General features: G+C 41.3%; 1 protein-coding gene across 1 annotated transcript in view; it reads left to right on the top strand.

The window, feature by feature from the left end:
* Positions 1-18,301, top strand: part of vps37d (VPS37D subunit of ESCRT-I) — a 44,387-nt gene extending 26,086 nt beyond the window's left edge. The window contains exon 4 of the mRNA XM_055657975.1: positions 7,196-18,301. Coding sequence (XP_055513950.1) covers positions 7,196-7,699 — 504 coding nt within the window. The 3' untranslated portion in view covers positions 7,700-18,301. The remainder of the gene's footprint in view (positions 1-7,195) is intronic.
* The last annotated feature ends 8,459 nt before the right edge of the window (positions 18,302-26,760 follow it).

Genomic DNA, 26,760 nt, shown 5'->3' with positions numbered 1-26,760 from the left:
AAACTCAGGAGAGCTCTTGGAATGAACTTGCACCGTGGGACAGGGCTATTACTTCATTGGTCGCTGGTAATTGTAAACTTCCAGTTGGAGCCTTGTTATACAACAACTTGTGTAAGATGCACGGTGCAGGATTTCCCACGAGATTATAAGGCTGGTCTTGTTGTCAATTCTTCACAACGCAGCTGGGGGAGAAAACCTTATCAAAACGAGATCAACAATCTGGAAAACCGAACATTCCTTCTTCTGAGTGCATTAACATTTAAAATACAGGCAACCTGCCCAAACGGAATATCAAAACCAGGGAGAGGTTATCTCAGAATCCCAGGAGGGGGTTCAGAACAGCTGGTATGTGTGCTTGTCAGAATTCTCACCTGCTCTGGGTGAGAGAGCATACTGAATATTTATGTACAAAGCGGTACAAAGGGAATGACATCTAAATCCACCAGAAAATAATTAAATGAGTTGAAAGGATATTGGAGAGCATGAGGCTGTGACAAGAAGCAGGACCAACAACAACTGCTTCTGCTTCACTCAACTGCCAAGAGAATAAACTGAAGCTTAACTGGGCTGAATTTGCAAGGTGGAGCATCCTGTTATATCGTGGTCATCCATTTATGTTACCCCGATATATGCAAATGCAGGAGCTGTTTTCACAAACAAATAGTCCATAAAAACAGTCGGTTAGTTTTGTTTTATTGGTGTTGGTTGAGGTAGAGATATTGCCTGGTACTCGGGGGCAAATCCCCTTCAGACTGTGCTTTGGAATCCCCAGCAGCTGCTTAATTTTAAGTAATAGCACTATTTTTGAACCCGACTATTTTAGCTGCTAAGTAGGAAGGCTGTAAGTGCTGTCCTGGATGTATATTAGCTAGGCTGGGTACTTCCATATGTGGTGGAGGGAGTTCTGTACATTATTTTCCACCATGGATACCAAATATACTGGTGTCTATTAGAGGAGCTGGCTAGTATAGGGTAGGGCATAAGTTTAAAAGACAATAACGGAGCATGCCATCCACTAGTCAAGTGAATGAAACTAACTCCTTGGTTCAGAGACAGATCTATTCCATGGTGTCGACACAGCTGCTGTCTCGCAGCTCCAGTGGCCCAGGTTAGATCCTGGCTCCTGGTGCCGTGTGTGTGTGTGTGTGTGTGAAGTCTGCACATTCTGCATGGGATTTCTCCAGGAACTTAAAGTTTCATTTCACATCCCAAAGACATGTGGGCAATAAGTTAATTGGTCACTTTAAAAAGACAAAAACGTGAGCAGCTACTTCAATTTTGGTCTCACAGCATCATGTACATTTAAAAAAAATACTTCGACTAAAGGAACTGCAGATGCTGGATTTAAAAAAGACACAAAGTGCTGAATAACCCAGGCAGCATCTCTGGCGAACATAGATAGACAATGTTTTGGGCTGGGAGTCGGGACCCTTCCTCAGACCCACTTTCCTATTTCTTAATTCCAACCATCGTGCAAAAATAGGTATTTTGCCAACTTTTTACTGCAACTGTCTAGAATGCCCAGATCTCTGTATTCCACTAATTGGAATAGCCATTGCTCTTCGTTAAGGTAACAGCTTGCCTTTAGATTCCTCCTACCAAAGTGCATGACCTCGTATTTCCCCACATTCAACTTTAATTTCCAGGTTTTCAGCAGTTATTCAACCTATCTATATCCTGCTGCAGAACCCAAGGTTATGGTTCCAAAACTCACAATCAATTGCAAAGTGTCACACCTCCTGAGAAGTTGAGGTAATCATGAGTTCTTTCTTTTATTACCTGTCCCCTCCTTAAATCACTGTAAGTGCACCCTAAATTCAAATAACACTCAAAGAAGTTGTTTTTTTTGTCACAATCCTCACTCCAAGTAGAACACCTCCACCGTTCCAACCCCTCCATGACCTATATGTTGTCAGACTGGCTGACTGCCCTATAATTGGTTGACCATCAATTCCACTAGCCTGTCAACTGCACCCTTAGAAAAATGTAAACTCCCAAGAGCCCAATAGTTTAAATGTAAATAAAGCTACTTGTAATTTTCTAAATCCCTTTATGGGCTTGATCCAATTGGTTTTGTCACCTAATCCAAACCTGCAATCTAATCCCCTTCCTCAGTTCTCCATTCCTTGGGTATCCTTCAGTCTTCTGGTAATTATTCCATCAGGTACCATAACCTGTGGCTTCCCCTCATCCATCCATGCAATTCTCTAATCCTTTCTTACTTTGAGATTGTCCTTCCAATCCACTCCTTACCCAGGGATTTCTCACCAGTCTTTGGTTTAATGGTCCTTACCCCTCAGGAGAGCACGAGGTATTTGACATATCCAAGCACAAAGTAGAATTTAATATTGCTGCCAATCGGTCACACAGTGATAGAACTGTCCTCTGTTTTGAACTGCCCAGAGTTTCCCTTATCTCTAATCTGTTCCCAGCTATGATCACAGCAAGGTGGTTATATTTGCATTGGTATCTTAACATAGGCAAGCAGAAGGTTTGTTTAAAGTCTAATGGGCTGAATAATTATTTATGTATTGTGAGTGGTCAATAAGCAAACGTGAAGCTTTATTTAAATTTGTAAGGCTCATAAATGTTTGAACATTTTTTAAATAGCAAAGGGAGTTTTTTTAAACTCTGCGTCATTGGTTTGTAATATGTCTTTAAGCCGGGTCTTTCTGATCTCTGTGCTTTTACACTGATCTATAATAGATAGGAGAGTTGTGCGGTGTGCCTGCTTCACGTAATAATATCGTTAGCATTCAGCGTGCTGGCCTAAAGCTTCAACATCTAAATAGATAAAGCCTGCTGCCTCACAAATAAACCATTGCCTTTTCACAAATTTGTGCCTTTAGGAAAACATTGCACAGTTAAAGTCTGAGGAGCCATGGCATGCAAATGTGACATTCTATTTTAGTATTTGCCTTATCAATACAGTGCATCCCAGTGTTTACAGAGTTCACAAAATAAACCTAATCTGTCTTGCTCATTGATTACTGCCCCGTCTAGATTAACAGGTGTTTATGCTTCCTACAGAGAAGCCTAGCTAGATGCAAGAACCCACTCCAAGTGGCAGCCATGTCTCATGTAAGGCAATCGCCCCCTGACACATACAGAAGTTTCGAAAACATTGTCTGTATCCCTAACAACAGCAGCTATTGGAAATTAACGTAGATGAAGCTCAATGCTGAAGATAAAAATTGAAGTGTAATAAATGACAGGTACATTTCCACGGCAAGTGTTTTAAACGTGTTTGCTGAACGTTCCCTAGAATAAACGTTTACCAAATGAAAACTAGTGTTATCTCACTTTCATCTCAGAAACACAAGCATCTAACACCCTAAGGAGGATCAAGATAGGCAGAGAGTGCTTCATTATTTCAGGAAGCTGTGGTCCACACAAACCACTCTGTGTCTGAGTGCTGCTCTGCACCAGATGAAATATTGGCTGCCTGACCGCAGAGCAGTTCTGATCAAAGCCGTTTCTTGCTTCATATTTAACTCAGGAAATGTATATAACCCTCCCCCAACGAGCTTGACTGAACCATCAGTTATTGTATCAAAAGAAGTAAAAGCTGAACAACTGGGTCTTCAATCCTAATATCAATCTGCAGTAGTTTAGCATGCCATTCAGCTGGACTATACAGTCACGTACAATGCATGGCTAAAACTGGGCTGACCACCTATTAATGACCAACTGGTAATGACCTGCATTGGACATGAACAGGATAAAGATACAGTGTGTAGGAAGGAACTGCAGATGCTGGTTTAAACTGAAGATAGACACAAAATGCTGGAGTAACTCAGCGGGACAGGCAGCATCTCTGAAGAAAAGGAATGGGTGATGTTTCGGGTCGAGGCCCTTCTACAAACAGCTCTGGAGAAGGGTCTCGATTCCAAAACGTCACCCATTCTTTGTCTCCAGAGGTGCTGCCTGTCCCGCTAGGTTACTCCAGCATTTTGTGTCTATCTTCAGGATAAAGATACACCCCACCGTCAACCACGCCATGTGCTCCTCATGCACGTCTAGGGGCATGTGTGCAAAATGTGAAAACTATCTCACATATTGTGGCAGGTTTCATGTGGACGTACAAAGTGGTACATTGTGGCAGGAAGAATGAGGTGATGCAGTGTTGAACTAGGTGGTAAAATGTTCATTGACAGACATGTACATTCATTGATTGTGTCAGAGCAGCTTAAGAAAACATGTAGGTTCCTGGGCTTCACAAGCCAGGGCAGAGTGTAAAAAACAGACAGGTTTGGTTGAACTTCCACAAACATTGACTGAAGTATTGCATTATATTGTCTGTACTTTAGCTACATCATGTAGGCCTTAGAGAGGCTTTAGAAAATATTTTCCAGAATGAGGGAAGATGTGGGAAATCTTGGATCGTCGCCTCCGGAGCAGTGAAGATGAGAGGAAATTTGATGTACAAACTCTTGACTGATTTACATGGGATAAATGGAGAAAAAATATTCCCATTTGTGGAGGGATCAAGGACCAAAAGATATGGATTTAAAAGTTCCAAGACATGAGGAACATGTTTTTTTAACATAACAAGAAATTAATTGAAAACAAGGTGGATGCAGATTCGTCATGGATTTCAAAAGGCAATTGATAAATACTTGAAGTAAAATAAATTGTCAGGTTATATGGAGGAAAATGGGAGTGGATGTTTTAACATAACAAGAAAGAACAAACAAAAGGCAATGAAAAAAGGTGGATGCAGATGGATCGGTTCCTACTTGAAGTAAAATAAATTGTCAGGTTATATGGAGGAAAAGGGGGAGTGGATCGGTTCTGCAAACATTGCTCTTAAAAGCGCAGACTCAATGGGCTAAATAATCTCCCATATAGTAATGATTAACCAAGCACAGCCTGCCACTGGCTACCCCACACGATCATACCTTTCTGCCTGTGTGACGGACTTGTTTAACACAATCTTTAAGAATGTTCTGTCCCACAAGCAGAAAAGACCACTAGCAGTGGTGATCTTATGCCCCCGTCCCACTTAGGAAACCTGAACTTCTGGAGACTTTGCGCCCCACCCAAGGTTTCCATGTGGTTCCCGGAGGTTGCAGGTGGTTGCCAGAGGTTGCAGGTAGTGGAAGCAGGTAGGGAGACTGACAAAAACCTTCGGGAAACGCACGGAAACCTTGGGTGGGGCGCCAAGTCTCCAGAGGTTTCCATTCAGGTTTTATAAGTGGGACAGGGGCATAACAGTCACAATGGGAGCCTCCAGCATTAACATGACATTTCATGGCATGAGGTCCAATGCAGTCAAGTAAGCCTCCTGCAGGTAACTGTGTTAACATCTCCCATCTTGCTATCCTGATCAATCAATGCTCCACTCCGTAGAACATCTCTTGGCAGCAAAGCCACATAGTAAACAGAGTTGGGGACTTTGATGGACCATTGATGGACATGGGTCAATAGTCACCACTAGCTAAAACATAAAAATGTTGGAAACACTGGCAGCACCTGTGGGAAGAAGGAACGATTAACATTTTGGATTCAGGTCCTTTCTTCAGAACTGGGAGAGAAAGAAAAACAAGTTTATTTTCTCTTACTCTACTTAAAAACTAAAGTGCATTTCTCTCTTTTCTAGGGTGTTCAACCTGAAATATTTCCAGTATTTTCAGTTTTTGTCTGATTATTTATGGATTAGCACTTTGCCTGCGCCTGGGTGATAATTAGCGTAGACCTATAATTTTTGAGCTGGGTAGGAGAAAGACAGAATCTAGATTTACATCCATATTTCTGTCCATGCACCATGGTTTAGATTTGAGCTTCCAGATGAGGGCTTAGTAAGAAAATCAATATGACAATCTGTACATTTGCCATCAGCATTCACTGATGCACAATAATCACCTGTAGCTGGGGAACAACACAACGTGAGTCTTGAGAAAACATGCGTTAAGAGAAAAAAATCAGTTCACAAATATGGTTCAAAGTTCCGACAACAATAATTCATAGGTCTTGGATATCATCACTGTGTTTGTTAACATATTTGAATGATATACAGACAAAGAGATACTGAGGGAGATCACTGTGTTCCTAGACTAGCAATGCAGCGACACAGATTAATGAGCTGCCTAATGGGCCTGTTCCAATTTACACAACTTTTTCGGCGACTACAAATGACTATAGGTCGTTGCAGGTTGGTGGAAATGTTCAACATGTTGAAAATTCAGCGGCGACCAGAAAGATGCTACGACTCTTTGGGCGACTGAGGAGACGACTCACGACCACACAGGCGACACCCTGGCGACACGTCGCGGGGTGAAGCCTGTATGGCCGAGAGTAGACGCCCAAAGAGTCGCACCTTGTTCTGGTCGCCGCTGGATTTTCTACATGTTGAAAATTTTCAGCGACCTGTAACGACCTATGACGGGTGCCGGCAGTCACCGAAAAAGTTGCGTAAGTGGGACAGGCCCATAAATCTCACTCTGGCAGTTGCAGAATTCAATCTCGATTAATGAATTAAACTTGGATTAAAAAATAGCTAGCATCAATAATGGCAACCTAAAAGCTCATGTCATAAAACTAAGGTCTTTCAGGGAAGGACATCTGGCCAACTTGTCCATCCCAGACTATACGTGACTCCAGACCCACTAATGCCATCTGAGTTTTAACAGTCACATGGTTCAGGGGACCAGGGAATGTGCAAATCGATTGAAGCAAAAGGTATATTCACCAGGTGGTAAAACAATTGGCAGCTTTGGTCTGATTATAAATTCTTTCCAGTCGTACACAGCAAGGCTGCATCCCAACCATACCCTAACAGCAGTGTGTAGAAAGCAACTCTGCTGCCAGAAAGCATAACCGTACAATAAGCAGTGCTTACAGTGTTCTTAACTCAGGTGCCATGTTTTGAACTGGAGTTCGCCCATAAATTGAATTTATTATCTGCACACTGATGATCCTGAGCTTTTATTGGCAGAGGGGTCTTGCTCAGACATCTACCGGTTTGCATCAAGTCCAGATATACTCGGTAGTACTATAAAACTCTGGTACTGTATTAGGACCTGATTGATCTCTGGGCCTCAGACCTTCCACAGACTTGGGGCAGAGCTCATGGAGATCTGTTCTGTGGAGCATTGTGTGTGTGTGTGTGTGTACGTACATACATTTGGGGACCTCTCTTGTTCAGCTACTGGATCGAAGTGTATAACTATAATGAGTTTGTTTTTCTTTCTAGGAAATCACCGATACATTTTTGGCTGGCCAGGTGCCGCTGGATAACTTCTTGCAGAAGTACCACAGGACACGAACGCTTTGCCATGTGAGAAAAACACAAGTGGATAAGCTGCAAGAGGTGATAAGAAAGGACAAGCAGAGTCAGCGGCAGGGGTTGCCACAGAGGCCAGAACAGCGATTGGCCTTGCACCATGGCCCTGCCAACCTGAGAAATGGACCAGTGGGTCACGTGCTGCACCCGCGTCAGGGCTTCAGGCCCGCAATCGTCCTAACCCCGCAGACCAGCAGTCCCTTCCGTGCACCGTCGCCACTTCCTCAGAGCAGGAACCTGCCTCCGCTCAGCTCGCGCGAGCACCTAGCTGCATCCTCGCAGCCTAACACTCCGTTTGCACCCCTGGCACTTCGCTCAGGCCTGCGCTTGCTGGGCCAGCTTCCAATATGGACTCCTCGGCCATTTAAGATTCAGCGGGAGTACCCGGTGCAAAAGCAGCCACCCTACCGATAGGAGCTGACACAGGCCTTCCAAATCTAGCTCTGTGCAAACCACTGCAGGTGGGGAACAACAGAATTGTGGACAAAACCGCATCCAAAATATCTCGTTGGGAAAGGAAGGAGAGAAGAGAGTGAGTGAAGGTAGACACAAAATGCTGTCTCGTCCCGAAACGTCACCCATTTCTTCTCTCCAGAGTTGCTGCCTATCCCGCTGAGTTACTCCAGCGTTTTGTGTCCACCTTCGATTTAAACCAGCATCTGCAGTTCTTTCCTACACAAGAGAGTGAGTGATTTATGTGGAAGACTTTCTTTGAATGAGGGTCAATGGAGGAGAAATGGACTTTCAGGATCTCGGATAGCTCCTGAGCATGTTTGTAAAACAAAAGGTGGAAATCCTGTGCGATGCTGAGCAAGAGGTGTCAAAAGGATTGGTACCATCGGATTAAATGACTGTCTCTTCATAACTAGTTAATTCTAGGATTTGCCATGAAGAAATATTTCAAACTCCCATTTTACAACAATGGATTTTCTACTTTTATTTTCCGAGGATCATTCTCTACGAATGTATCGACTTTCCATGAGAACCACACTAACTGGCCTGGAATGTACGTCATGAACGCGTGTGCAAGAATGTTTCTATTATATATTTCCTGATGCCAGTGAAATGAGTAGCTCTAAAATGAAGGTCTGTCTGATTTTAACCTACTTTGCTCAGAGGTATGGATGTCTAAAGATGACTACACCTTAGAAATTGGGCTCCCTCCCTTTGGATCAATTGGATCAATATTGTTTTGTTGCAGCTCAGTTCTGAATGGGACTGGAACTGCTCTGGGTTACAGCTGGTGAGTTTGTGTAGACTCTCAAATGGTATCGTAAATGAAACAACACAAATATCTACCTGTCAGAAAACAAAATCAAGCCCAACTTTTTCATGCAATCTCTGGCAATCGATTAGATGATGGGGAATTCCTCCTGAGTGCATCACAATGGGTGGTTTCTTATATTTGAACTAACCAACCTAGTACGAGGGTGGCTCTCAGTGTTTGGGAGTAAGTGGCTATCAGTAAATGTTCATTTTGTACCTGGTGCTGCGAAGGTAAATAGGTGACATAAATGCCTCCAATGTACATTCTGCATTTACACTCATCTCATGTACAAACACAACAAAATCCATCTGACCTTGCATGATTTGCCATAAATCTTCTTGAAGACCCTGCTCTTCCATCTGTTTTGGCAATTTCTGGTTCATTGTCAATTTTTGGTTCATTGTCAAACAGAAAAGTTGTATACCTGCAACGTTTAACACTTAGTTGTCCAACAAACAAAACTGAAAATTAACCTTATTTCCTGATCTACAATGATCCATAATCTAATCATGGAAGTGTAAATGTCACTCTTGGTTTCAAAACCTTCTATAAAAATTGGAAATCAAGTCACTGACATGAAATTTGGAAGCATTTACAATTCAACCCTTGTGAATGACTTCAACCAATTACAAGTGGCAACCCTGACCTACTTTTGCATATTTACATTAGTACTGGTAAGGAGATGGGCCAAATTAGTAGTCAGATCTCACACTGGTTCTTCACACAACTAATTGCTTTGAAAAATCTGCTAGTTCATCCAAATCTAAATAAAATTAAGTCACATTAAGTTTACAGCCAGTTTCAGACCTGTTTTGCTTCTGTATGGAATTAATAACTTTTAATTAATTAACAATTACATTTATGTGGCTACTCTGCATCTCTGTACCGGCTAGTGTAGGCTTAAAGTGTATGGGTTCATGGTTCCTCCTGGTTTGGTCATGTACTCCCAAGTTATTCTCACTGGTTGCAGTAGGTGTTTACATTTCATAGACAAGATCTGTATATGATATCTTACTCTTTATTAAGGGCTGCAGGGTTCCAGGAAACAGGACTTCAATATATTAAATAACCTCACCCTTGAGTACGAAAGAGCACGGAGGCTAAAGGAGCAGTCAACTTGAATTTAGAACTACTAAGTCATGATCCATTAATCCTCTGGAATTCTTTGAGGAAGGAATTACCGAACTGAACTGAAATGGAAATATAATAGATTTAGAATTTTAGTTGTTTGGTGGTGTGAGACCGTTTGTTGTAGATACGTGGCATGGATCAAATAGGATATGAGCTTTGGAATAAAATGGTAAGAAATGGAAGATGCTGAAGTTTTTGAACGGAGAGCTTCTCTGGAAATAGTAGTATATACACAATTGTGCACTATGGATGCCATTTGATTGCAGTAGTCTTCCTATAGGTTTCTGACACTTGCAGCTGACATCAAGTTAACAAGTATCAGAAGAGATAAATAGCCTTCAGAAAGACTGGGAGCACCAAACAGATGGACCAATTGTTTTCAGTCATATGGGTAGTTTGATATTTAATTATTTTGTCTTCCATTTATTAACATCCCCAGTTACCAAATCTTACACCGACTATTACTGTATATTCATTGGATAGCGCGTTTTCTTGCAATCTTTATTCATTACTTCTCAGACTCTGTGTGTGTCAACTGGTTCTTACTGCCCTCAAAACCTATTTCTTTGTTTGGCAGGTGGATTTTAATACAGATTTACCACTGACGACCTGTGGACCAATATTGAAAAAAAACTATGCAATAAAATGTTAAGATCAGAGTAACATGTGTTACACTGCAGCAAGGCTGGACTTCAGATTACATTTGTGGGAATCCACAAAGAAATCTTTAAAAAAAAAAGACAGACACAAGAGACTGCAGTTGCTGGAATCTTGAGTAAAAAGCAAATTGCCGGAGTAACTTATTAGTCCGGCAGCATCAATGGAGGGAAAGGGGCAGATTACATTTTGGAATGAAACAAAATCTTATCTGTCCATTTACCTCCACAGATGCTGCGCGACGCACTGAGTTCCTCCAGCAGTTTGCTTATTACGTTTGAAAAAAAAACACTTTTCCCTTAAAGCTTGGATACAATGCTTTTCTTTGTGCAATCAGCTGACAGCACTGCCAATTAACTCTCTGTGCACCCCTCATATGCTCAAAAGAAATAAAGTCCCAGCTTATCCAACTTCAACCCTGCAAGTTAGGTAACATCCTGGTGAATCTCTTCTGCACCTTTTCCAACTTGATGACATCCTTCCACCGTCCTGCATCATGTTGTCCCAACTTTTGTACTTGTCCTTACTGCCCTCCTTAAATAATGGAACACCATTAGTCACCCTGCAGTCTTCAGGAACTCCCCTGTGGCGAATGATCATGCAAATATTCTGGAAGGACCTCCAGTATCTCCTCCTTAGCTTCCCACAGGAACTGAGGGTTTGCCTAGTCACACCCTGGGGATTTATCCACCTTAATGCCCATTAAAACCACCAATACCTCCTCTTTGGTCATTCGTATCTGAACTAAGACATAATATCTATTGTGCCTCAATTCCTGAGCTTCTAAGATCTTTTCCTCAATAAAAACGGACGAGAAGTATTTATTTAATATCTCCTCCATATCTTGTAACTCTACACAAAGACACCCGTGTAATCTTTAAGGGGACCTATTCTTTCCCAGGCCACCTTTTTGATATACCTGTCGAATCCCTTTGGATTTTCTTTTACCTTGAGTACCAGCTGCATTTCATGCCCTTTTTGTGTGCTCTGTTGATTGTCTTCTTAAGTGTCCTCCTGCACTTCTTGTAATCACAGAGGGTTTCACTTGAGCCTGACTACGTAGATCTGACATATGCCTGCTTTTTCCCCAACTAAAGCCTCAGCATCTCTCATTAACCACAATTTCCTTAACTTGACAGCCTTGTCCTTCAACCCTAACAGGAACATGTTGCCCCTGTACTTATGCTATCTCAATTTTGAAAGCCTCCCACTTGCCAGGTGTCTCCTTACCTGCAAACTGATCTTCTTATCGATCTCTTCAAGTTCCAGTCTAGTGCTTCCAAATTCGGCCCCAATTTTGGTTCTTAACTTCTCCATAGCTACTTTAAAACTAATGGAACTAATGGTGCCAAAGTGCTCCCCGGTGACAATTCCGTCACTTGCCCTACCTCATTCTCTAAGATGATATCCAGACTTCTGCCTTCTCTCGTAGGGCCCACTATATATTGACTGAGGAAGCTTTCTTGGACGCATTAAACAAATTCCACTCTTTACACTATGGAGACCGAGTCAGTATCAAGGAATTTGAAATCTTGCCACTGGCAGAAAATTGAAACCATCTCAGAGCCTAATGAAGACAAAGTGGGTGAATTTTATCAATGTTTTTCCCCAGTTGTAGTCGCTTCTACAACTTCAATGTGTATTTGGTAAAAACTCAATTTATGTGCAAAAACCTTTGCAGTAAGAAAAGCTCTGAGGAAATTCATGAAGCATCTATTTCCTGGAATCCCTCAGTGCCAATTGGAAAATGTTGATTTAATTAACTGCAGGGTCCCAAATGATATTGTCTTGATTTATAAATTGATAGAAATCAGTTGTGAGGGAAGTTTGGACAACCTGGGGTTGTTTGTAACACAGAGAGAGTGAAGGAGGAATTTTAATTGGTATCTTAAATGACATGGGCCTTGGACAAAGAAAGACAAGAGAGAGGAATAAATTTGAAGTGTTAGAAAGTTAAGAAATTGCTCCACGCTTAAGTTGATGGACTTCTAGAAATCAACATCTGGTGGGGAGGATTTGCAGAGCCTTCACTACATGTGGAGCATTTTTGTGAAGCAGCTTCTCGAGATTTGTTTTCTTGCTCTGCAACTTCTGATGAGGCTAAAGTGAGATCCAGAGGCTGTGCCACGGTGGGGAAGGAGGTGCTTGATAAAGTCAATGGGTTCTTCTTCTTCTTTCGTGTGGCGTGCACAGCCTAAAGTTGTTGGACAACTTGTTCGATTTGATCTTCCGTTTGTGCACGTCGAGTTGATTGCATTAGTCGAAACAGGGCGGACAACGTGAAGGTTGCAATCTTCCACCCCAGTCAATGGGTTGATATTTTGGGACATTGAGTGCTCTGCCCATCATTTTTGCTGAGGCTCCATGTGCTCGCGATGGAGGAAATTCAAGATTGGTGGTGGGAGCCCAGATGCTCCTTCGCCATTTCAGGTGGTCATTGGTCAAGGATTTCCATGAGATGGCGGAGATGGTTCAAGGAAGCTTTGAAAACTGCCTTTAAGTATTTTCCCTGTCCATCCAGCAATCTCTTGCTGTAATAGACCTTTGATATACTATTTAAGAACGCTGCTTATATAGCCCCAAATTCATAGCTGGCTGAGCATTATTGGAGGAAGCTGGAAGAGGACACTGACATTATTTATTCCGCCAATGGATTTGAATGATTTTTGCAAGAAGACATTGATAGCATCTCCCCAGTGCTTTAAGGTATTATCGTAGGTAAACCATGTTTGTGAAGCAGAGAATGGGAATCACTGCTGCCTCGTAGACCATCACTGTTACGCCAAGTTTGAAATCTTGAGCTTTGATTGGTCTTTTCCTCAGAAACCCAAAGGCTCTGCTGGTGCAGTAGAAAGAGACGTGAACATTTTCATAAAGGCTGCTCTTTCTCAAGGGGTAGTGTTGTGAGAGGATGTCAAATACAATGTCGATACTCTGGATTGTTTCAATGGATTGGACCTTGGCCTCTCAATGTATATTTGCAAGAATTGTCAATGCATTGAAGCACATTGTGACTGAGGTTGGAATGACCTTAGCTCTGGAATGAAGGTGACATTGGTTGAATGGTTCCCCATTCATTCGCTTCAGCAAGAAACTTGCAAAAGTTGAGGTGCAATATACGATCATACAAAAATGAGTAGAGGTTTGGAGCAATAACAAAGTCTTGACCCCGGTCTTCGAATAACCTGCTTAGAATTATCGCTTGCTTGCCATCATTTAGCAGATGAAGAATGGAAATTATTTATTTTGAGGGCAGATGAATTTGAAAGGGATACTCCACAGTCTTGCAGTTGATGATCACTTGATATGCTGTAAACTATGAACTGAGATCCGAGATGTGGTATTGCACTGGGGAAGTATTTCTCAGTCAGCATGGACAAATGGCCAAAGAGCCTCATTCAAAGCCATTAATTTCTATAATTCCATCAGTTCTTTTGAACCTGTGCCAGCTCTCTGTAACCCTGATGATCTTAACATAATTTCCATTCCTCAGGGCAATGTGTAAACATACATACCCAAGTGTCATTGCAAGGGTTGCTATGGTAATTGTAACTGCTTAAATCTGTGTGAGTAGTTAGAGTAGCTTGCTATTAACATATAAGTGATTTCTCTGAAATTCAAGTCACATTCTTGCTTACCATGGTTCCAGATAGCAACAGTGACTCAAAAGTAATTTATTGGTTGTGAAAAGTAATATTATTACTCTCCATAGCCTTGGAATGTCCTTGGGTAAAAGTCACCAAATTTATGTATGTTCTATTTCTTGCTCTTCAAACGGTTTGCACGGTTCTTCCTGATCCAGCGATGACACAATTTTTGCTTTATTCTCCATTTCTGTGGTCAATTCCTTTTGCACACAACTACCAAATGGGGCCTTTCGTTCCAGTTTGGCCCAACATCTCATATCACCAATCCCACTGTTGCAAGGGCCGTTGTCACTTTCTCATGTTGCCTTGTCCAACACATTTTTTTACACTTGTCCATGCTTTGGAAGGTCAGTGCCTCACTTACAGGACACCACTGGAACAATTTCCAGGAGCTCCTTTTGTCCCATGCCTTTGATGCACTCTTGTCCCAACTTTTTGCAACCTTACCCGATCCAAGCTTCTCAAAACTCTTTCATGCCCACGTTGCGTGGTTCATTTTTTACTTCAACCTCTTTGTCACTATTGTTCAGCTCTCCACTGCAGGCAAATAAACTTCCGAGTCAGATTTCAGAGTGAGAAGTTGTGAAATAAATGGGATTTTGATAATCCGCGTAAGCACTGTGAAGAGAAAAGGGCTACTTGTGCAGGGGTCTAAGTGGGGATATTGCAGGGTCACTGGCAGTGGGCGCTGTCACAGCAGAAACAACAGTATTGGGGTGATTTTGTTTTCTAAGAATGATGATGAAGGAGAACATCATGTACACCACACCATTTTGTACATCATGATTTCAATAAAAAATCTTTTTGCTAACAGAAATTCAGCCGCCATGTTTTAATTGTTAGGAATATGAATGCCTTTTCAAATGATGAATGTTAGCCTGAAGATTAGAATTTTTATTTGTCTAAAAATGTTAGATTGCTAAAGACGGCATATCAGTTATTGATTCTATTCATAACTAACACTTGATATAACTGAATTATTACATCACCCCCAATTTTAGTTAAGACCCCTGTTAAAAAAGTTTAAATAAACGGTAAATCCTCTGTGAAAAGAGCAAAGGAATGATACAGGAATGTGTGTTATGTTCAGTCAAAATGTGCTAAAGCAGCAATTGGCTCTGCTTGTTCCACTAATTAGCAAGAATAAGAGGTTCCAAGAAATTCTCATTCTCATCCACACTGGAGCTTATTAGATCAAAAGACGAGGCTGAATGTTTGCAACCAAGAGCTGCAGATTTGATCCACATCAGTGCCCTGCTGAAGTCTCCACCATTACTCTTCTGACCAATTCTGTACCAATTTAAAAGCACTGATTACAGCAAAGGCCAAGGCCCCCAGCAGCTTGCTGATGTAGTGCTGATGGCTTGTTCGACAAGTGGCTCGACCCCAATGGCACATGCATGTTGGGACGTGAATGTCAGCTCGTCAAGGAGAGCTGGAAAACTGCTCCTGTATCTGCAGCAATACACCTGTCCCAAAGGTGTTTCAGTCTTCCAATGATTTCTATCATGTTTCAGATTTTAAAACAAATTAGTGCTATAACCATAAGATGGTTTATCCACTTTCCAAATCAGGTAAGTGTTCATAGGTGCGGATTGTACATTCCTACTGTCAATGCTTGAAATGGTTTGAATGGGATAGATGTTTAAGGAGCTAAATATTGTACAAGTGTTGCAATCTACATCAGATGGATGTGTTGATGACACTGGCTGCTGAGCAGTTGACTTCCTGAGACTCACCCCTTCAAGTCAGCACAGTGGCACAGCAGTAAAGTTGCTGCTTTACAGCGCCAGAGACCTGGGCTCGATCCTGACCACAGGTGCTGTCTGTACGATGTTTGTACATTGTCCCTGTGACCATGTGGGTTTCCTCCGGGTGCTCCGGTTTCCGCCCACATCCAAAAGATGTACAGGTTTGTCGGTTAAGTGGCTCCAGTAAAACTAAATTGTGCCTAGTGTGTAGGATAATGTTAGTATACGGGGTGAGGGTATGGTCGGCATGGACTCAGTGGGCTGAAGGGCCTGTTTCCGTGATGTATCTCTGAACTAAACTAAACTAAGCTACATCAGCATTTTGAAATAAATATTAATGTTCAAGGATCTGAAGCTGGAGCAACCACAGATTTATGCCAAAGTACTTAAAAATGTTGAGATGTATTAGCGATGTTTCCACTAGTGGGAAAGTCTAGGACCAGAGGCGATTGCCTCAGAATAAAATGACGTACCTTTAGAAAGGAAATGAGGAAGAATTTCTTTAGTCAGAGGGTGGTGAACCTGTGGAATTCATTGCCACAGGTGGCCATGGAGGCCATCATTGGGTATTTTTAAAGCAGAGATTGACAGATTCTTAATTAGTAAGAGTGTCAGGAGAGAAGGCAGAAGAATGGGGTTGAGAGGGACAAATAGATCAGCCATGATAGCAGAGTAGATTCGATGGACCGAATGGCCTAATTCTGTTCCTATGATGTATGCACATGAACTTATGAAATTATTTACTGTAGTAAAACAATGGTTTATATATCACCTCTGCTGTAATAATGCAATTTTTAAAATGATGCTTACATTAAAATAACTTAGAGGGGAATGTGGTAGGAATGCCACCTATCACTTTGAGTCTGCAGTGAAGGGAATGTGATTTAGCTGGTACGGAGTTCAATATGGGGATATAATTGAATGACCACATATTTATTCAGTTTATTGAAAAGTCAAGTAATACTGAATGCTGAATTATAAAGGTTACAACAGGGTCAGAACTCACACAGTTCATAAACCTCCCACTGGATCGCCCACAATGATTGACCGCCAAGCGTTCCATCTTGTTCTGCAATTTCAGCCTGTTTGCTGCAGCCTGCATTCTCTTTACCTTTCCTATTGTTCCCAGGTGTAGGGTTGCTCCCATCATCTCTTCACTCAACACCTAAAGTTCTAGTTCTGGTTTTGGCAGAACTCTGCACTGAACAGAGAAGCAGAGTATTTAAAAATTCATGATGATATATTGCTGAATAAATAGTAATGACTTGTAGAGTGTGAGTGTGTGAGATGGGAAGGTAATTTGTAACGAGAGAACTAGAGGTACTTGTATTGTAACTAAACATTCCAGATTAAGTTTCAGGTCTGAAAAGAGTGGCCTTATCATTTGGGTTCCTCTTAAAAACAACATGTTTCTTTAAAATATTACTAAATAAAGGCACTGGTTTATGTCATTGACACACGCCGATTTGGATGATCCAGAGTCTGCTTAGTATGGTGGGCGTTGGATGTTACAAATGACCTCAGTAGTATTGGATGGTGACGAAGAGATGTGACTTTCAGATCATTCCAGACCATTTATCAGAGTCTTTTCATTGCTACCCATCGATTTCCATTCAATATCAAGAGACACAATATCAGAGGCACGGTGGCACAACGGTAGAGTTGCTGCCTTACACCACCTTACTATGCCAGAGACCAGGGTTCGAACCCGGCTATGGGTGCTGTCTGTACGGAGTTTTGTATGTTCTCCCCATGTGACCTGCGTGGGTATTCTCCAAGATCTTCGGTTTCCTCCCACACTCCAAGGATATAAAGTTTTATACGTTAATTGCTTGGTATAAATGTAAATTGTCCCCAGAGTGTGTAGGATTGTGTTAATGTGCGGGGACCGCTGGTTGGTGCAGACTCGGTGGGCCGAAGGGCCTGTTTCCGTGCTGTATCTCTAAACTAAACTAATATCCAAAAACTCAAGATTGCTGTTGAGAGATCAGATCACTATTCAGAGATTATAGATCATTATTGGGAAGTAGGACTCAAGATCACTATCCAGAGATAGTGAATCATGAAAACTACAGGCACAATATTAAAATAGAAGATGCTGGAAGACTAAGCACATCAAGCAACATTCAGCGTAAAGAGAAACAGTTAACATTTCAGATTGTTAACTGGTAAATGGTATATTTACCAGAACTGCGAATAAGAGAAAACACGTTAGTTTCGGCAGCATTGGATGTGGGGGGCAGAGGGTAGAACAAAGAGAATTTTGGTGATCGGGTGAAATGAAAAAGCTATTAAGGAGTAGATAATCTCCTTTGCCTATGCAATGTTTTGTTAATCTTATGAAGTCTAGGTAATGTTGTATAGTCAGTCTTGGTGACTCAAAATCACAGTATTGTCGGTCTTAAGGGCCTGTTCGATTTTTTTCGGCGACTGCGGCCGTCAGGGACTGAGACACAGTTGACGTCAACCTGCGACAATCTGCATCAGCTGACGCCACAATTTCCAGGACCTCAACAGTGACAAACACACGACAACATGCGGCAGCGACTACGACATTCTGTGACCGCACAGACGTCAAACAGCAACAGCCGAAGTCGGCATACGTCCACCAGCGACACGATATGGCAAGGTACGACAGGCTGCGTCACTGTCTACGACATCTGAGGACAACAGGTTGACGCATGACAATGCATGATGATGCAGGCTGTCGCAAAATGAATTAGCCGAGGTCATGACCGTGCGTCACCGGGCGGTGTCGCGGAAAGATTTTGAACATTCCAAATGCCAGTGGCGGCAAGAAGACATCGCGTCACGCCGCGACAACCTTTTTTCAGGCTGTCGCCGAAAATGTCGCCCAAGTGGGACAGGCACTTTAGTGACTCAAGATGACTATCCAGATCCATCAGATCATTATCTAAAGACACATCAATACCTAGCAACACCAGTTTACCTTTCAGGAACTGCAGATATTTGTTCCAGGGCACCAGTTCATTAACCAGAGGCACAAGATTACTATACAGAAACACTAGATCATTACTCACATTGCTCTCCAAGTGCATCAGTTTGCAGAATTTGAGAGTTCCTCAGATCATTGACCAAAGAGTGAGGGGTTCTTGATCTTGGCACTCCCATTCACTAATCCCCATTCCTGATTCTGACCAAGGATGCTGGACTAGTTTCTAATCAGTACCTGGAGTTTCCAAATTATTTGGGAAAGCTATTAGGAACTCCTGAGAGAATTTGTTTAAAAAGCCAGATAAAACAGAGGCATAATCAGTGGGTTATGTTCAAATCACAGAATGTTGCTTGTGGATTTCCACACAGATTAGCTTTTCAAAATCCATGTATTTTATTTTAGATAAACTGCATGGTATGCAATTATCTGATGATACGCAAGAGAGGAAAGTGAGTTGTGAGGAAGACAAACTCCTCCTTGCAGGTTAAGGTAATGGATAGGGTGAAGTATAATGTGGGGAAACGTGGGCAATCTCTTTTCCTCTCCACTAATTTGTTAAGGCCTCAACTTCTTGATATCATGGAGCCCTAACCTTCCAATCCTGTTTGACATTCAAACCAAACTCCTTGCCCTGGTGCTGATCCTGAAAAGCAACCCCTCCCTTGCTATGCTCAATCTTCATTGTCAAACCCATTCCCACTGATCCTTATTGCTGATGCCCATCTCTGACTGGCGACCCTGCCTCACACCTAACCCTCTTCATTTTGTCCAGGATGGTAAATTTTGTTTAGTGTTCCCGAAAATGCAGGAAGAAATACAGCAGTGGTTCAATACTAAACATTAAAGTGTGTAGTGCAAGGCTCATGATTAGATTTTTTGTTGGCATGCCCGTCTTGCCTAGGCCATGTGAGTACAATTTCTAGGCTATGAGTTTCTAAGATGATGCTGGTTGACTATTTCTAGCTGTAGAGCCTTGCATTTGAAACAAAGGTAGGCTTGAACTAGGCTGCAGAAGAAAGATCATTGATCAGGGCTTTGTACTTCTCCAGAGATCTCTACTTTGGGGAGCTGCAATTGCCCAGACATTGTATGTTCAGCAATTGAGGGTGATACATTTTGGAACCAGGAGATTTGAGGATTCAGTTTTAAATCATTTAGGCTTTCTCTTCTTCTTGCGTATGGCGTGCACAATCTAAAGATCTGTTTGATCTTCTGTTTATGCACGCCAGGTTGATTGCATTCGTCAAAACAAGGTGGACTATGTGAAGATTGCAATCTCCCACCCCATCATTTAGGCTGAGTGGCTGCATTTCATGCCTAGCAAGGGGGAAGCACCGAATTCATTGGAAAGAAAGGAGAAATGTTCTGCAGTTGATGTTATCCTGGGAAGAATAAACTAATGGGGAATGTTCATAATGCAGAAAGAAGGCATTGTTAATGTTACTATGACTGTCTGCCCTGACAGTGAAACATTAAGGCAGTGGTGTTTCAGTACTGAAACTGAAGTAGCTGCAGTAACAGGGAATGACTCACTGCCTGCTCCATGGGATATTCTGAACTCTTGTTTTGAGGTGTGGCTGGAGCAGGTTTAGTCAGTCAAGCTCTTGAGGTTTGCAAGGCACAGTATCTGGCAGTGCCACGTGTTCAGGTTGGTTGCAAAAATACCAGAGAAACTGAAACTTAACACAATCAAAGAAATCCTTTTCAAAAATATTTTGAGTAGGACATGATTCACCAAACTTACAAGCACTAAGATAAATTTACATCGATGTGAAACTGAATTCATGTTTCACACAACTTCATAACCTTCAAATATCGGCATCTATCTGATAGTTGGACAGAGATCAGAGAATGAAGTACATATTGAAGGGAAATCCACCACTCATTAATATATGGTTTCTGTGCAATCTCACTTATAGAATTAAGTGGTTTATTGAGTGAGTACAAGGAAGCTGTCACTAATTGATAGAAGTCGTGATACTAAAGCATAAAAGAGCAGTTGTAGCATTTGTTTATGAGGAAAGCTTTTACTAATTCAGGGAGAGAGATGGCATCATTCAGCGATGAAGGGGAAGGGGTCAATATTGAGGGGAGAACAGCATCACCCATTGACGGAGGAGAATTTGTCCCTCATTGATGGTTGGGAGAAGCATAATTTGCTGTTAACAGTATAATCTGACTGGCATTTCTTCAATGTGCACCATACAGTGATCATGTGCTTAACCCTAGGTTGGCCAATCCCTGATGAGGAGCCTTCCTGACTGGGCTCTGCCTCCTGACTCTCTTTGGAATCAATGGAAGAACAAATTCATCAGGACCAATTCCACATTTTACTCAACTGGATTGGCCACCAGATTGAGGCCTAGCCACTCTTCATCAGGGGTTTTGTATCGATCATATTTGTAACTGCAGTGATATACAGACACTATTGTCGAAATTTGTCCTCCCTCCTACCTCCGGGTGGTCTAACAACCTCCAGTTATTGCTGAGTTTTAGCTTGCGCCGTAACTGTGTAAATTTAGTATACTGCAGCTGAAGATATGATCATTGGCATTAGAAGTGAAATGTGAAATTCATTCTTTACCACGGTGTATTGGTGTGAAGGGGAATTCCACACAGACAGGAAGGTGACCTTTACAAAGCGTGGAGGCTAAGGAGAAAATGATAAGCTGACTGACTTGATTATGCTTGTCGTCGAGATGTTGGTAAGTGAAACTCTCCAGGTAGATGTACTGGTCACCGAGTCCATCTCCACAGAGAGACAGAGTTTAATGAATGTATCTGTACTAGCATGTAACCACAGGGAGTGTGGCTTTTGTTAAGCAGAGCAGGGTAAACTATTTTAGCAATGCATATCATAGCCACATACTCTTTTGATCTGAGGGATTGTAATAACGTGGTTCACTTTAGTCTTCATAAATGGGATAGAACTACCAGAAAAAAAACTTTTGTGTATGATAAATTCAATGAGAATTTTTAAACATTTCTGGATAAGGTCAATAATTTTAACACTGACTCAATAAACCAGTGAACATTGATTTCCCTGTTTCTGTTACGATTCCTCCCTCCCTTGTTGAAGGAATTAAATCCTTTCTCATATTCAGCTCCACAGCTATTGACCTCCTTCCAGAGGCCAACAGTATTTTCTGATATATACCCTGTCTGTGAGGGTACATAGATTTCTTAATTATTCACCCCATCAGAAAGATTTGCATTCATCTGGGAGATTTTATTACAGAGATCCCAGTAACATTTTTAAAATGTTTTTGTTTAATATAGGGCGTGCTGCTGTTAATTTTTGGAAAATGTTTAACAAAAAACATGATAATGAACAGATAATTAGTTGATAATTTAAGCATAACAGACAGGCAGCAGCTAGGGTAAAAAGAGCTCTTCAAAACACTAACATCCTCTCAGGAGGGGAGATGGGAGCATATATTAAAGTCTCATTCAATATATCTGGCATGAAGGGCAGACATTCCTAAAAGGGATTATTGGATAGTAATCATCAGCAGAAATGCTGGCTGCATTTTCATCCTTAATTCACCAGCACCAAGTCCAATCGCAACAAAAAGCATATAATAAAATATTAGTCAATAGTGTAGAAAAAAGTGGTACAGCAGTGATAGTAAAATGGGTTAAACATAATCGAATAGGGTGGTAGAAAGTGGGGGAAACCTACAGTGAAACATGCTAGCCACTTTTATTCTCCGCTTATAGACTTTGAATTAGGATTTGGGAATTGCAAGGTGGGTATTTAAAGATCACATTCCAGTAAACAACTGTCAACAGTGAAGAGAATATAAGTAGATTGGTTGGTCTTTTGATATGCAAAGACAGATGAAAATGTTTATTTAATATTATACATATTAAAATAAATAACGCATACAGCATTAAAACTTAATAGGAATATGTTAAAGACATATTAAAGACAGATGAACAGTGAATCCACATGGTAAAAATACATAATTCTTTGTAAATTATTGTAGTTGTGAGTGCCCTTCTTCAGAGAAAATTAGAGGATATTTCAACCAGATAATACAGGATGACACTGAAGGTAAGAAATTACAATCAGATAGAGAATTGTGATATAATGAGATTGTTTTCACTGGAGTAGAAAAGGCAGTTTGTGATTATTTAGATCCTTTTTTCTTAAATTATATGGTTTAGATAAGGGGAACAGATGCTTGAAAGGAAAATAATATTTAATTTGTCGGTCAGTTGGTGATGAAAACCCAAATGGGAGAGGAGCTGATGTTGGTGAAGTGTATCTTTCACCACAGGGTGAGATCATTACACATTAGATTTCAAGGGTGATGTATATCATTGATAGAATTATAATGTGAAAAGAATTCAGACACTGGGTTCTGGGGATGGGGGTGTGAGCGGGATGGGAGGCAGGAGGTGGGCGGGAGGGAGGGGGGGGGGGGGGGGAAATCTGTTATAATCATGTCAGTACATGATCATAAATGTTTACATTTTGTCTCATTGCAATATTTTTATTATTGTGTTTGTGTCTACATTTATTAATTTAATTCCAAACTGATGTTACAAAGGACATTCAAAGCTTATATTCAAGGCTATTGAGTCCTTTCCTAGACGAAGAGATATCCGGCTCCCTGGCTTTTGTCTGAGGCAGCCGAATAATTCGCAGGTCTGTATGCGCATGAGGAAAAGACACCGACTGTGCTTGTCAACACAATTAGCTCAATCAGTTGCCTGCTGTCCTCTGTTGCCAAAGGCTGTAAAACATGTTGTTTTAGGCAAGTAAATTGGTTGCAATTTCATTTCATTTACTTTGGGATATGGCATTGGTTTATTATTGCTGGGTGTTTGTTGGGTGTTGTGATATTTGTTACCAGGTGAGAGCTAAGTTACTCCTCCTTGATGAAAGTGAAATGACAGAAGCAGCTGAGGTGGGGAAGGGAGGAGGGAGGGGGGTAGTGGTGGGGGTCCCACTTGATGCTAATCCCTCTAATCAGATGGACAAGTGGGCTCGATGTGAAAGTACTGGGTGAGTGGAAATATGGGGGATGATTTGGCTTTGGGAAGACGATATCTGGCAGGGATTGCCTTACAGTTACAGTCATATCTCTGCAACATTGGGAGTGACTCTTCAAGCTGCTATAAGTATTCTCACTGTAAGTAAAATTAGGGGAACAAATACCAGCCTGGCGTAAAAAGCTCAAATAAAGTGAAATGAAAGCACTGAGAAGTCTGTATAACCAAAAGAAAATGAAGGAGGGACATTTTATCTAATGCCCTCAGTGAAGTGAGGGAGGCAAATCGGTACATAAGATTTTGAAGGGTTTCAAGATTAGTTTCTTGGGGTTTTTTTCATCGTGTATCTATTCTTACTTATGTGAAGTTAGGGCAATGGCAGCAATAGGGGTTTGTATAATGTTAGCATACATGGTCAATAGTTGGTAGTATGACATGGTTGGAGCTGTGCAGCACAATGAGCCCAACGAGCCCAACCTGCACTAACGGGCATCCGTTCCTGCTGAATGAGGGGAGTTGAAGGAAAGAGGAAGGACATGGCGGGAATAATGGGGAAAGTCAGCTATGCTTGGTTGGCAAACTATAGTATAAGATAGACAGGGATTAAGAAATAACATTATGTTATATTAATACATCATAATTACAGATAGTTAATAAGATGGAAGATGGAAGATGCAGAGTGCAAGGATTGCATTTTAGTCACGTCAGCATTTAGTATGATCAACTCAAGTCAGTGCTGGTCAAATTATTGAGCCCAAAATGAAAACAGAAACGGAGGAAACCAGGTAAGGTAGCATCTTTCAAAAGTGAAATGTTTCAGGTCTAGGATCTTTCATCCAAATCCTTTCAGATTTCAGCATCTGCATTATTTTTATGTCCGTTTAGCTTAATGTAGTTCATTCACTTTTACATTGTTGGCGATATGGAGAGTCCCCATCTGGACTTCCTGGGTTCAGAATTGTTTAAGAAACTGAGTGGTTTCTCACTTTCTTTTACAGTTCAATAACTCCAGCTGAAAATTGCAGTTATGGATGGCAGAAGAGAGGGATTGGCTTTGGAAATGATGCCTGACGTGGTCACATGGCACCTTTTTAACCCTCAACGGAAGAATGAGCACATCATCGAGGTTATGGATGAATGCCTTCATCACAATTCCAGCATCTGCATTTTCTTGTGACTTCGATATAAACCATGTTGAGGTGCCACCTGCTGGCTATTAATGAAACAACAGATACAAAGAGTATACGTACAGAGGTGATGATCTCTGTTTTTTTGCTCATGATTCCAGCAACTGCAGGTCCGTGCGTCTACTGGAGGATCTCAGTGGGCTGAAGTGCCCAATGCTCAATACTGCAAGGACATTGTGATTATAAAATTGCAGTGCCAAACTGGTGCACTTACTAAAATCCTTGAAATTCCTGGCAAAATAGTAGCATGCCACCCCTCAACCCCCGATCATCAACTGATTCTATAATCACCCCTGACAATTCCGCCAACAATCTCTTGAAACGAGTAACTGCAGATGCTGGAGTAACTCAATGGGTCAGGCAGCATACTTACAGGGATCGATTGGAATATTCTTCCACCCATATATCTCCTTCTGGGTTTACATTTATCTTCTCTTCTTTCCTTATCTGTTGAGTACTGTGTATAGTGTGTGTTTACAAACCTGTTGTGCTGCTGCATGAATTGTATTGTTACGTTCCGAAATAAACACTTGACAATCTCCTGACACCCTTTTGTCTCCTTATAATCTCTAACTTTTGTAACATACTCCACACATCTGCCAATCACCTTCCTTCTCCTCCATCCATCTATCACTTGACTAGGTTTCTCTCACCCCCAACCACTCTTTTCCCTACTCCAGTCAGAAGAAGGATCCCAACCCAAAATGTTGTCCGTCCATTCCCTCCACAGATGCTGCATGACCCACTGAGTTTCCCCAGCGATTTGTAATTTGCTCAGTGAAGGGTTGCCTGAGCTTGTGGATTTGCAATTTATACAGTGGCTGTCAATAATGAATCTAGGACAGGAATATACAAAAAGGCAAATCTGGAACTGCAGAGATCGTGGAGAGTTGTATGACTAGGGAAGAACATGGTAATACAGGGAAGATCACAGATAACTTGAAACAAAGCATTAAGGATTTGAAAATTGAGCTGGTTTTACAACTGAAACCAAATCGGGTCCACTGACAGTTGGTTTGCTTGACACTATCATCTTTCAGCGGAAAGATGAGCCTTATGGCATAATATCCCTGTAGTATGATCAACATCATGGCATTATAACCAACCTGCATGACCAGCCACATGGTATCATGTTCCAGCAATGTGACATGCCTCTTATATCCTGCCCTCAACATGTTCATCCTCCTAGCTTCATATCCCAGAAATGTGATGAGCTTCATGCCACTATATAATAGCAGTGTGACCGATCTCACAGTATTACAACTTACCAGTGTGTCCAACTACATGGTATTATATGGATTGAAAAGGTTTTGAGTAATATATGCCAAATGTGGGTAAATGGGACTAACTTAGATGCGGCATCTTGATCGGCATGGATGAGTTAGTCCGAAGTTGTTTCCACATTGTATGACTCTATTCCAAGCTCATGCTATGAAAACCTGGTGGTGAGAACAACCTCATGACATTGTAACCTTATACCCAGAGACGCTACCACATAAATTTGAACCATCAGCATGTTAAACAAATAAAATTTATTTTATATTTTCATATCTTCAAGTAATTCTAATCAGGAATGTACAGGTGCACATAAAATAAATAGAAAATAATAGCCAAGGCTTTTAAACTCTCATATTCTTGCCAAAAAATCAATAGTACAACATCATGTATAATTTATTATAATGTAGATTGTTAATGTCCAATTAATGCCATTGTATGAATAATATTTTGGAAAAGAAATTCAGTTCTGTTCCTCTTTTTCAGCTGTATCATAGGTGATATAGTGTCACCAAGCATATAATTTAATGCCTGCACATTTGGATGCCTACTTGTTTATGTGACAGAACACATTTTAAATGGTTATAAAAGCCTAGAGGTAAT

This window comes from Leucoraja erinacea, chromosome 28 (genome assembly GCF_028641065.1).
Source record: "Leucoraja erinacea ecotype New England chromosome 28, Leri_hhj_1, whole genome shotgun sequence".
In the NCBI taxonomy this organism is placed as follows: Eukaryota; Metazoa; Chordata; class Chondrichthyes; order Rajiformes; family Rajidae; genus Leucoraja; species Leucoraja erinaceus.
Note: the sequence above shows the minus strand (reverse complement) of the source record. Positions and strands in the feature narration are given on the sequence as shown.